Source organism: Ammodytes marinus (genome assembly GCF_949987685.1).
Source record: "Ammodytes marinus genome assembly, chromosome: 9".
Lineage (NCBI taxonomy): Eukaryota > Metazoa > Chordata > Actinopteri > Uranoscopiformes > Ammodytidae > Ammodytes > Ammodytes marinus.
The window spans coordinates 24,859,123-24,872,801 of NC_137213.1; the positions used below are offsets into that span (position 1 = coordinate 24,859,123).

The window sequence follows — 13,679 nt, forward strand, 5'->3', positions numbered from 1 at the left end:
AGTACTAATAAACACTATCACTGTGAAGTATTTACTTTATTTTGTCTACCCATACGGTATCCTTTTGCTGTTTGAGTTTGACTTTTATCTGCACAGGTTAAAATCAACTAGAAAAAAATAAATATGGAAATTAACATGCAGAGGGAAAAAAAGCCATGTAACTGTTTGGTCTTAATAAAAGTTATAGGGATGTCTTAAAGGAATTCAGAAATGGAATTAAGTGAATGAGAATCCTTTTATATACAATCTTTTCAAGTATTTTGGAAAACCGTGGTATAATAATTGAAATTGGTCAAAAAAACATCAAGGATCATCAGCTGTGTATAAAGGAACAACTGTAACACGTTTTAAGTTTAGAGCTAGAGAGATAAAGAAGAAATATGTCAAAGTGGCTCCAATAAAAGATGCTTCACCTGTTTGAACATGAAAACAGAATGTGTGCATCAATAATATGAATAGCTAAACGTTTTCACCCAGATAATATTTTCCCATCTACAAACAACAGCAGTTTAAATCCGACCTTGGCTGGAGGTCTCACTCCTCAGTGTAGTCTTCACTGCTTCGAACACGTCCTGATCTGGGCAGCGCATGAGCTGCTGGTATGCAGCGATTCTGACCTCGGGATCCTCCTGGGAGGAGCGGTACAGCTGCAACAGCACAGACCTCTGAGGGAAGGAAACGGCTGTCATTAACTGATATAACATTGCCGCGCATCTCTCACCTCCACCTCAACTCACAGTGAATCAATTAGCATGTCATTCAGACTTTCAGTCCGTTACAGTTGAATGAAGACTAGTGTCGAAACATTAAAACATCCTAAAAGTGATCATAGGCTTTACCATTTCGCTGATGACTTAAGTATTAGTTTTCAGAACCGACTCACATCAGCTGAGCACGGAAAGCGTCTGAAGGCTTGGATGGAAGCAAGTCTCAGCTCCAGCCCAGTAGATTGGCCGAGCATGATGCGGTTTAGCAGGGGAATGAAGGCAGGAGCACTCACACCGGTGTTTCCCACTGATTTCAGTGCATACAAAAGCTGTCGGGCGACAAAATATACGCATATTAGACGGTTAATTCAAATCACATGGTTTAGTAACAGTTTAGTCAGAGCACCGAATGTACGTCTCTGTCTGAAAGTACCTTAATTTGAGTGGGTTGTTCTCCTTCGTAGTCCTCCTTCAGGGCTTCCTCAAGTGTCTGTATAAAGGTCTGTACCTGAGGAAGTTCACTGCAGGAGGTTTGAGACCTTTGGCATAATTGATAGACCAGCGATGATCCAGCTAACAGGGCCTTGGACCGCAGTTCTGGGACCTGCAGTAAGGCCTAACATAGACAGCAGAGGTACATTATGTGCAGTCTCTAGCCACATGGATTGTATGGATTTGTGCTACATGTGTTTATTTTCATATGTTTTTGCACAATATATCTCTAGAGTGAACACAGAAAGAAGCATTTGACGATAGATATAAGTCATCATTCATGTCACCCAGAGGTCCCTACATTGATGGAATGGATGATCTGTGGTGATGGATGAGGGATGAGGGCTATGGTGGTGAGAAAAGTGTGAGCCTGCTCCTCCTCCAGCTCTTTGCTCCTCATGAGGCCAGTCAGTAGCAAGATACAGTTTTCAGTTCCACAGGCAGGTAAGGCATCCAACAAAGGTTGCCTGTGCAAACAGTTCAATCGACAACAACACTATCAACCTCTGCTGTACGTTTCATGTAACCTTGTGTCGTACCATATAATGTAGTGTTGTGAAAAGCGATAAGTCATTCACTTTCTTGCTGAGAGTTAGATGAGAAGATGGACCACTGTAATGTGTGTACAGTAAATATGAGGCTACAGATGATTAGCTTAAAAGTTAGCATAATGACTAGAAAAATATTTAGTCTGGCTCTGTCCAAAGCAAGCTAAAGTAGTTTCCGATTAAGTTGTCCAATGCCTCACACAGACTGTCCTCTGTTTACTTGTTGACTTGGCCCAGTAGCTGTGTATTCTTTCTCATCATAAGCCATACACAAGAGACCTTTCAGCTTTAATCTAATTTACTGCTAGCTAAGAACAAGATATGTTACTAACTTGACGAAGAGAGTGGAAACGTGCAACTTAAACAGTCATAAGACATTGATGTAGAACCGCTGGACTTGACAGAGGATACTACTAATATAAGAAAAACTGAAGAAATACTGACCAGTCATTGCGGCACTTGAAAGACGCTTCGTGCCAAAGTGTCTTGAGTTGAGAGAGAGACAGATCTCTCAGCTGGAAAGCCAGTTGAAGGAACTCTTGTGATATCTAGGAGCAAATAAAATCCAAACGCATATTTGCTATTACATTGTAGGAACAAACCATTTCATCACATCACTCTTATATCCCACATAGTTATATCAGAGTATGTCAGTTTATGCGGCTGACGGCCCTCTTTTTAACTTCTCCCATGTAAACAGACTATGATGAAGGTTGCCAGATTAGGTATGACTGGCCTACTGTGTATGAGAGGCATTCAAAAAATATTGACTCATAAACCGGAAAATGACTTACAAACACAAACAGTGGTCTGGCAGGGCGCATGCTACTTAAAAGTGATACATATTATTTGCTGCAGGACAGTAGCAGCTACAGTGTGAGACCTACAGCAAGTGTATAAAAGACAGAACACACAGTTAAAAAGCTACCAGGACCTACCAGTTGTGGGTCGGAGGTGAGGCTACATAACATCCTAACACTTTGACTGGCTTGCTGAAGTGTTGACGCTTTGGCTTTCCCTGGCCTTGCAGCCCCCTCATCCTCAAACTGCAGGTCAGTCAGCACACCAGGACCTAAAGAGTCTGCATGAGCGTTGAGGAGAAAAGGTATCAGTGTCCATGTTTGTAAAACAGTATTAGTTGCTAAGAGTAACTGCAAAAGGTGTAAAAACTATGCTCCTGACCAGCTCCTGAAGGAGTCCCCGGCTGGGCTCTGAGCAGGAGCAAGGTAGAAACTGTTTGGGTCTTCACCAGCCCCGCAGTCCCGGACCACGTTGCCATAGAAAGGGCTTCTGTACAGTTGACCCGTTCCATCACTGTAGTCCCATGCCTCTGAACGCAAAGCAGCTCCGACTGAACTGACTAGCAAAACAAGAGATGAAATAAAACAAAAACAAAAGAAATCTCCTATCATAAAAATCATAAAAACCAAAGTACTGATTCAATACTGATATTAGTGGCCTAAAATGGTGTGGTGTATCTCAAGTGACAACCATTGTCATCAACTACTTTAAACTTTCACTTTTCTTAAATTCAGATACCAGAAAAAAAAGTGAATCTACAAGCATTATGTAGCCTAAACCACCAGATCCACATCTAGGATTTTAGGAGAACTGCAGTTGTGGTTTAAAGGCCAACGATGCAAACCAGCATGCTTACTGTGCATTAAGTGCATTTGACTAAAAAATTGTTTCAATTCCTTTTTACAAAATGGTGGCCTAAAAAATCTTTAAAAGATCCACCTTGCAAGCAACAACATTCAACTGGAGAAATATTAAATCATTTGTATATGTATGTATCTCAAAGTAGTCAAACTGAGTCTAAAAATATTGGGATCGCATTACATAATTGCCATCTGTATATTTTCAATGGAAAAATGTAAACTGCTCCCAAGTTACTAAAACCCCTCAAAATTCCCTGAAGAAACCAGAAAAAGTGCATGGCCTCAGTGGCATACACATTTTAGACAGAGACAAGAAAAGCCAGAGGCAAACTCACGGTATCTTCAGTGAAAGACACTGAATGGGGCCAGAAGTTTGCCAGCCTGGACTGGTGGCACTGTGTTAGATCCCTGCTCTTAAGCAGTAAAGCTCCTCTCCTCTCATACCTGCTGGCGCACGTCCCGTACACATCCGTCTGAGAAAGGAGGCATTAGGGTAAAGAAAATAATCACCCTGTGAATCATGGCATAAGGATGTTAACGATAGTTGTTTGTAGCAGCAGTAGAGGTGGGACACCAGATGAAGTTGTCGTTGCACTTTTTTTCCGTAATCTTTATAGATTTGGAGCAGCTGTGGTATGTATACAATACATCTCAAAATAATTGTGCACTTATTACATAGAACAAAGCCATCTTCTTCCCTCACCTCCTTTTCTAATTCCTGTTTGGAGGCTGTGCGGGAGGTCTGGAGCATGCTCAGTAGAGCTCTTTTAATGTTGAGGGCCCACACCTGCTCCCCCTCCTGGAGACAGAGGGCCGTGACCTTTCCCCCCTGGAGGGAGAACTTGAGGCGCGCTCTCTCCAGTGACTCTCTGAGAAACAAAAACACCAGATGAGCCCCCCGAGAGCCCACAAACACAGACAAGTGAACAGAGTATCACATTCAGAAGAAAAACATGGTGTAGCCTTCCCCCAAAAGATCTGGACTGAGAACAGAGAGAACCACATGCATGTAAACTAAATGCAGAGATGAAGGGTAAATCATGCATTTATTTAATGTTCTTTGTTTTAAAAAATAATATGAAAACTATACTGTTCATTACCTCAAGCTCTTTAAGCGCTGCACAGAGTGCTCCTTCTGAGGGGAGAGCCTCTTTATCTGTGGATTCCTTATCTGAAACGCATGGATGTATAGACAGTTGACTTTTTGCAATACGTAACATGATTATTATTTTTTTCAACAAATTAAAGCTATCTGACCTGCATCATTAGGTGACACTTGGAAACCACGTCAATATCAACCACACAGTCCAGAGCCAGTCCATTCCTGCCAGCATTGGAGCCATGAAGGGTTGTGGTAATTGTTGTGCTATACCTGTATGTATATCTCACCCCTCTCTGAAAGGACAAATCAGGGGTAGAGAACCCTATGGACAAGAATGAATAATCATAAGATTACAAGATAAGTGTTTCACTGAAGCAAATCTAGTAGTAGAAATAATTGTAAGTATTTGTCAGCATCATATATCACATCATCATATACAGGGAAAAAAAGCAACAAACTGAAATCTCACCAACACAACTTGAATCACAGAGATCTGGTACCGTCTGAAAGCATTCACCTACTGCATAAAAAGCAGGTGTGAAAAATCACAAACATGACAAAAAAGAACATCTTTTCTCTCCACTGAACACTCTAAAAAGTCATGTCATCTGGACTCTTCAGTCAACTCTAAAATCAAACACTAACAATGAACACATAGCTCACAATAAAGGCCATAAAACTCACCATGCGTCAGGAGAAAAAGTAGTGCAACATGCACACAATTGAACTGTAACAAGGACACAGCCATAGCGACCCCAAGTCACTGTAGGGTCTGACTGCTTCCAAGCTTCCACATGTAAGCGAGATGAAAACCAAGCAGTGTTCACAGCCACTGAATGACCAGGCTTGTAAGGGGGCTTCCACAGTGACCCATAGTGCTCACAGCGACCAATCAGGAAATACCTTCCAAGCTGGAGCTACAAACACTAAACTGAGCCAATCACTTGACCGGACACTGGGCTTCATAAGAAGTGAGGTTGACTTAGAAAGACAGGAACCACATATAAGGAGGGAAAAGTCACTTTATTGCAGGAATGTTTACAGTATGTTTTCTGGTTCAGAATGAAAGCTGGCAGCATCCTTTTTTTTCATTTGAGACAGTTATCAGACAGGCTTTCTGCAGGGATAAGTGTATTGTAGCCTAGGTGTATTGTAAATATGTGGACAAAACAACAAGGACACTTTGTAGTTGGATGGAACAACATTTTTTAAAAATCCTACCTTTAAAGCCTACCTACTCATTCAACAATAAACTAAAGTTCATCTGAGGACACTCCTACACACATCATGTCCAAAAAATCAATAAGCCACACAACCAGTCTGGACTCGAAATCCAGCATGGAAGAGAAATCCAGCATGGAAGAGGAGAGACATCAAGGGTCTTTGACTAATGAAAGAGGAGAGAGAGACATCTAGGGTCTTTGACAAATGGATAAATAAATAACATTCGAAAAAGTATCATATATATTCGGACAGCTATGGTGGCTTTTTGTCGAACTAGCCTGGGTCTACGTTAGACATGAGAAGTATACACCCTCCGCCGCTCAGCCACGTTCTTCTGCCTCCGACTGAGCTCAAACTAATTTATCCAACACGCCCTCCATCCCCATCTCCTTCCCCCATCGTTACCCAAGCTGCCTGCCACCTACTTTCCACGATGCACCCGCGGTCCACACCCGTGCTGCGACGTCAGTAACTGCGCGCTGCTGGCTTACGCTGCATTCAAATACATAGAAAATAATGTATTTTATATCCTCTTTTGAAAAATACCGTTTACCCGAATTCCCCCCAACTTTCAGATCATGAAGCGGCAGTAAAAGTGCACTTTGTAACAATAATTATGCCAATGCATGCTATAGGTTGCTGAAATGTAAGCATGTATACTTGTGATTCGGAAGGAATATAAAATACGCTAGAATAACACATATAAAGGCTATATCTTCAGTTTGAGTATGGTAATACCATCTATAATTTGCTGTGGGACAATGAGTCAGATGTATCACTTATTAAATGATATATTGGAGTAATCGTAGTGACAAAAACAGTACAAAGTGTGGCCGTTATACAACATTTAAACACATGAACACCTCCATTGTGGTTTTACCCGACGGGTCCTGAACGCACCGTTAGTCGGGACTAGGGGGCGTAGGTTTGACCGGCTTCTCGGAGGCTCAGACACAATGAACCGTCAGACAGTGAGGGGCACGCATGTTGGACGCGAGGCACTGATACAGTTTTAGCACATTATTATTCTCAAGTGTGCCTTTTCTTTGGTTAACTTTATTGTTTTCAAAGTACTGACACACTATATGGCAGAAACAGGGCTCGGCTGGAAGCGGTTGGTACGTCGAGTTTGATGAAAACGAGGTCGGTATCAGTCTACCGTTAGCCCCTCCTGGCGGATATTTTCTTTTCTTTTCGAAGACCAACAAAACAAGGCAGATAACAATGTCGTTGACTGCTTCGTCTGATTATTTCGCTGCCGAATGTCTGGTGTCGATATCCAGCGGTCCCGTGTTGCACCGACCCACCCCGGTGCTGGCCCCCACCAGGCAGCCGACCACGATGGGCCTTCTCCCGGGGGAGCCCGACGGGTCGAGCGAGGACAGGGAAGTGCGGGAGACGCTGAGGCTGGAGGGGGCCAACATGATGGCGGTGGCCGGTATCCTCACCGACCTGCACGGCAAGTTCCGCCCCATGTCGGCCTACTCGGAGAGCAGCAACTCCTCGTGCGGTGGCGAGAGCGGTTACACCACGTTGTCCGACCCCACCACCCCTACCATGACCCCCTCCGCCACCCCGGTCCCCGGACAGCAGCTGAGGGGGGGAGGAGGCGCGGGGGCCCCGCGCTCCCCGGTCAAGCGACATCAGTGCACTTTTGACGGTTGCGACAGGGTTTACGGGAAATCGTCCCACCTGAAGGCACACATCCGGACACACACAGGTATGGAGGCAGCAGCCGTTTGGCCTGCATCAGCAGTTCACATGTTGTGTACATTCCACATACATGAAGAAGAAAAAACTTTAATATAACTTGTGTCTTTCATGTTTTGTCATCATCATACCAGATACATATAGGAAGTGTTGGTGCTACTTTGTCCTTCGTGGGGATTAGCTAATAATAGCGTGGTGATGACAACATTTTATTTCCCATTTACCCTCTACTTGGTGCAATAACGTGGCCAAACAAAGAGGAACGGAGAGAAAACTCCCCTTCACAGAGTCTGACAAAGAAGTAAACTAACAAAAGAACTGGGCTGGCCGTTAAAACCGGTGACGGAGGTCTTCCTCCCGCCTGGATTTGCATATGAAATGGACGTAAGATGAAACCTTAACGTCGATATAGAGTTCATTGTCGGTCATAGCCTACCCTGCCCTGTTGATGGTGCTTGGTTGTTTAGTTTTTGCTGCGGGCGTTACCCCATGTCCTTGGCGTTCGGATCGTCGTTATTGTCTGCAATGTGTAAAATATTGATAAAACGTTTGAAGGGGGGAGGCTGCAGGAGGAGGCGCGTCCGATATTGGATGCGTCGCCCCCTATGTTTGATGATCAATTAATCCACACTTTAATTGGGTTTCGTGTGCTTGCTCAGGAAACATCATTCAGTAGTAGTTTGTTTGCACCTCGATTACAACTTTAGCCCTTGCCCCGTATTGTCACTATACGCTAAAAAAGCTTCACGTAGCTGGAAAATGGCCAGCCTGTTGGCGTTGCTGTTCCATTCTAGAGTTAAAACGTGCATGTGATTTTTCGCGAAATGAGTGGAATCGGAGTGTTCTGGGTCACTGAGCAGGCGCAGGGGGATTAAGGACAGGAAACGGCTCAAAGAAACTGTGGTGGGGAACGCCCACAAAGAGTCCTGCAACAACAACGTGGCCTGGCTTTGTGATCTTGAAAATGGCACCCAGCATCCTACTCGCTCATCCTGGTTTTACTCATGTTGCCTGCAGGAGATTAGGGCTAGTAGAAGTTTAGGAAGACTAATCTGGGGAATCTAAATCCTCTATATGTTTTGTATGTAGAGATAAATATTTGTGTCCACGTATAATGGCAATAATGAAGGCAGTATAGTTGTAGCACAATCTCGGTATTTAATGAGCACAGTAAGAACTTAAATTTGCTCCAGGGTGCAGCAGACACAGATTTCCTAGCATTTTTAGTATTTGTGAAGTGACAAAAAATAAATAAATGGGCAACCAAAACCAATTATTTTTTTGGGTGCTCTTTGTGTTATGAAATTGGCAAATTGAACATTTTGCAATACATTTTTGGACTGTCTTCGGGCAAAACCAGCTATTTGAAGCACCGGCCGCCCCGGTTTTAGGGAGTTGCTGTAGACATTTCTTATCTTTTCACATTTTAAAAACAATCAAAGTCTACAAATAAACGAATGATAAAAACATTTATAACATAATTAATTGATGTACTGCTTTGGTGCAACACTTGGTTGTAATAGTTGCATAGCATGCAAGTGGGACTGGGCAAAAGGACAAATCTATTTTTGTCCCTAAATTCTGATGTAATGATATTTAGTCATCAAAAGTAATCCAATGTGTGCTTGGTGTGTCTAAATGCTATATGATGTGGTGCTAAATTGCTCTCCCCTCTCTTTTCTGTTGCAGGCGAGAGGCCCTTCCCATGCACTTGGCCCGACTGTGAAAAGAAGTTTGCCCGCTCTGATGAGCTGGCCCGCCACACCCGCACCCACACAGGGGAGAAACGCTTCCTGTGCCCACTGTGTGATAAACGCTTCATGCGCAGCGACCACCTGATCAAGCACGCCCGCCGCCATCCTGACTTCCAACCTTCCATGTTGGGACGCAACAAGGGCACCTACTCCTCCTCCAGCCCCACCATGCACCACTAGGATGGTTTGGAAGGAGCAGAGAAGGTCACGGTGCTTTCAAGTTGACCAGCTACAATCAGGTCCACTGATAAGCGATTTAGCATCGTTGTGTTGTACTCAAAAATGTGCACATAACACAAATACACAAGCTAACATACACAGTAGCGGATGTGAGAGGGAACTCTTCTTGTCTCTCTCTCCGTCCACACAGATGAGTCATGTGACCACTATCAACCTGCTCAACAAAACTAGGGTTGGGTATCGAACATTCCAAAACTTTAAGAAAGTTTGGGTTCGATAAGAAATGTGCTTTTTCGATTCCACATATCGTTTCCTGAAAGCAAAGTTCGGAGCTACCGCACGTCATTTACATCGCCGCTTACACGTGTGTCAGAGCATGTGTACAACTGTTAACAGTGTGACTGAGTACAGCGTCGAGTTTCCAAAAGTGTGGCTATGCTTCCCTTAAGACAGTAATGATAAAGTAAAATGTAAACACTGCATTACAATAAATACATGCAGGGGAATAAAAGTCTAATATGATGGCACATTTACTATAAAATAGTATAAGAATGCCGCTTTTTTGATGTCCTGTACCATTCAAAAATAAAAAAATTAAATGTGAGACATTTTTATAGATCCTATTACAAAATAGGAATGTCGGTTAATCAACTGAAATAAATACAGGACAAATTAAAGTACTTTATCACATTGATGCAAAAAAATCAACAAAACTGATTGGCCAAAAAGCGGTTTCTTAATGCAACAGTGATATAAGGCTTTAATAAAACTAATGTAAAACCCAGTCAAGTTTTGTTTGGCACAACAGAGAGATTATATTTTAAATTTTTAACAAAAAGCAATTAACTAAGTACTTTTTCATGTATAACATGTTAATGGCAGCCTAAACCTTATGGAAATAAATGTGGTTTCGACGTACTTTGTTTTCTTTTCTCACTCGGGATTCGATTAGAATGGGAATCATTAAGCAGATTTGAATCGATAATATGAACCCAACCCTAAATAAATAACCTCAATTTCTCAAACCGAAACACTTTCACAAGTTGCAGGGATTTTTTTTTCACATTTTCTGTATTAATCTACAAATTCATCATCATCAGCCAAATCTTCTCTCTCTAGATCGTTGTTGTGCGGTTCAGTACCATTTCTTTACCATGAATAGCACAATGTTTTGATGTTAGGTAGCGAAGAAGCAGCTAGACGTCTTTTTAGCTTTGTTTTCTGTTTTGTTTTTTAGCTTTGCTGATTCCATCTAAAAGTTTTAAGTGATGGCACATTCCTTCTTATTTTTTATTGCATTAGTTACCATCATTGAGGAGTTCTTTTTAATTTTTTTAAATTGTATATCCAATTCAACTATAGATCAAATATTAATTTTTACCAGAAAGTGGATCAAATTCACTATAGAAGAGCTGTTTGCACGCCATCCAAAAGTTATCATAAAATGCTGACACATAATACAAAGTAGTATTATGTTTAAACTGATACGAGTGTATATAAGCTTTAATGTAGAACATTGGTAATGCTACTAGCAGAATAATTAACACGTGATGAATTGTAGTCCTTATATTAGGGGTAACAGTATACGCTTGATAGGAAGGCATTGCCTCTTGAGTGTCAGTTTGTGTGTGTGTGTTTTTATTTACATTTTTTTGTTAGCGACAGAACTGGGAAAAGTGTGTATGCAATGGTATAAAAAAATATTTTGGGGGGGAGGGGGAAATAAGATGACACAAATTGAGCTTGACTTTCAGCCTGCTGCCTTCAAAGTAAAAGCATTCAACTCACTCATCAGGACGGAAAATGCAATTCAGGATCAGGGGTGCCAGGTGTTCTTTACACCACCTGAGTTTCAAAAGCAGATAAACTATAAGGTATTGAATGAAAGCGTTAAAACAGTTATACATGTTTTGTGGGAATCAATTTGCATAAAACAAAGTGAAAATAACTTGGCCAGTCACTTCCCATTCAGGGAAGCTAATACCTTTTCGATCTTTTATTTTGGTGGACATTTTGACTTGTGGAAGTAGCAACAGTACAGGGGCAACTAGCAAGGATGGCTCTGTTCTATATGGTTTTGGCTATGGGGGTTTAGGCCATTGTAAATAGGATGCAGTCATTTATAATGTAATTAGTAACACCTGTGTCAAAATGTCAACGTGACAAAGACATTTTTCTAAGTTGGAAGAATGAGGATTTGTGAAGAATGTCTTTGTTACATTTGAGAAAAGAACTGGCATCTAAATATACCTGTATACAAAACAAGCAAGGCTCATGTTGAACCGAAGCAAGCAAACCTTAAGCAATATAGATGTTTGCGATCTGTTGGAGTACATACAGTGTCCATGTCTGATTGTAGAGAGGTTGAATCTTCCTTTTTCTATGTTTCCACACTGTTTGTCCAACTCATGGACACATTCCTTTTTATCTCAGAGAACAACACTTCTTCAGGAAAATCTGAAAGCCTTAAACTATGTCATAACTACTTTGCACCATGTTTACAGTTGGATCATTGTATAGGTATATATACCGTCTTGTGGGCCCATTACAGATACTCATTATGCAATATGGCACTTACAGGTGTGTTTGGCTGAATAGTGTAATGGCTTGCACTGTTACTATGCTTTTGCAAGAAGGCACTGTGGAACTTTGCTAGTGTGTCTGTTGATTACCAATGGTTTGTATAAAAAAGAAAAAATGCCTTTTTTTGTCCAAGTGCTTTAGAGAGCGTGATAAAAGAACTGGTTAGTCATTGTCTATATTTTTTTTCTTTTTAGTTTTTTGCTAGTCATCCATCTCTTGTTGTAGAATCTTTTTGGATTTTTTTATTTTTTATCAGTGGAACACGCCTCATTTGTGTTGACTCGGTCTCCTCCACACTAGAATCAAAGAGACAGACTTGCAGATGTTTTCCTCACTCATCTGTCAAACCATCTTCTTAACAACCACTTCACTGTTGTTCCCATTCACTCATTTGAATGGGAAGCTGTTGTTGTCGAAAGGCAATGCGACGCTTTTTGACATTTTTGTAAACATTTCTCCTTCAGGGGTTTCAAACTGTTGACGGTTTTCGGTCGCTGCTGGCAGTGACCTTGAACAAATGGACTTTTTAAACAAAGGGTTACACACCATATACTTTTTTTTTTTTTTTCTTTTTTTACATCTTTGAATGGACATATTCCCTCCTGTTATTCCTCACAGATGGGAGTGTCATCTCACACAGAATGTGTCCGTTCCTCAAAGCTACTATACTATACTAGTATAGTACTATACTATCACAATAACAACATACCTCACTGATTTTTTTTTTTTTTTTTTTTTGCAGTTTGTACAAAATCCATCCATAGCTAGATGGTTCTGTTGTGTACCCTTCGCTTTATCTTGTCTTTATATGCAAAATCACTACTACCTGTGCAGCAGAATTTCCTTTTCCCTGCCTCAGTGAACTTCTGTTGTTAACAAACGAATGAATCTACTGGATCAATCCTGCACCAACAACCCCCTGCCCTTGAAGCCCAGCAGGAGTTCACTCACTGCTGGCTCAGGCTTTAGAAGGGGAATTCAAATGGAAAGCAAAAGATACCTGTAGCCCTGTTACTTCTCTGCAGATTTCAATTGAAAGAGCTCAGTCCAAATCTATTTTGTCCATATCGCTGAATGCTTGATGACAGTTATTATCCATTTTGGATTGAATCTGCGCTGCCTCGCTGAGAAAAACAAAAAGATAGAAAACTGCGCTCATTTCTATTGTCACCACACTAATTCAGATATGCACATTGTACAGAAATGGATGTTTTTTAAATTGATGCCTAATTTTTACATTAATGTATTTTTAAAAGATTCCTCTTTATCAAAGCTTTAGTTGAAGTAAAATGGGAGGAACTGTGGAACTAAATAATTGCTGCACCAAGCTTTTTTGATATTTATATTCTCAGGTGTCTTAAATTTCTTTGAGCATTGGAGTTTAATATTTTCCTGTTCAACACCTAAGTACAAGCATGTTTATTTCTTTTGTTATGCTGATTAATTTATTCCAAAAAATAAGTATCATTTGTGTGGTTTAATTATTCTTTTCATAACTCATTTTGTGATATGGAACAATACTTATATAAAATGGTTCCATTGTTTGCTTGACATGAGAATACCATTGCGTTTTTTTTTCTTTCGTTTTTTTTAAAATAAAAATCCATAAGTTGATTACTGTGCTTTTCGTGTTTTTCTTCTGGTCAACAAATACAGGCATAAAAAAAGACAGCCATAGTAAAATGTCAACAGAAAGGACTTTATTTGAAGAGAACCGA

The 13,679-nt window shown here is 41.1% G+C and overlaps 1 protein-coding gene across 1 annotated transcript; it reads left to right on the forward strand.

Moving 5' to 3' along the window:
- Nucleotides 1-6,706: 6,706 nt before the first annotated feature.
- Nucleotides 6,707-10,187, forward strand: LOC307255958 (Krueppel-like factor 9). Its single transcript, XM_080034792.1, has 2 exons — nt 6,707-7,454; nt 9,134-10,187. Exons 1-2 carry the CDS (start codon nt 6,959-6,961, stop codon nt 9,376-9,378), a joined length of 741 nt encoding a protein of 246 aa, XP_079890918.1. The 5' UTR covers nt 6,707-6,958; the 3' UTR covers nt 9,379-10,187.
- Nucleotides 10,188-13,679: the final 3,492 nt, after the last annotated feature.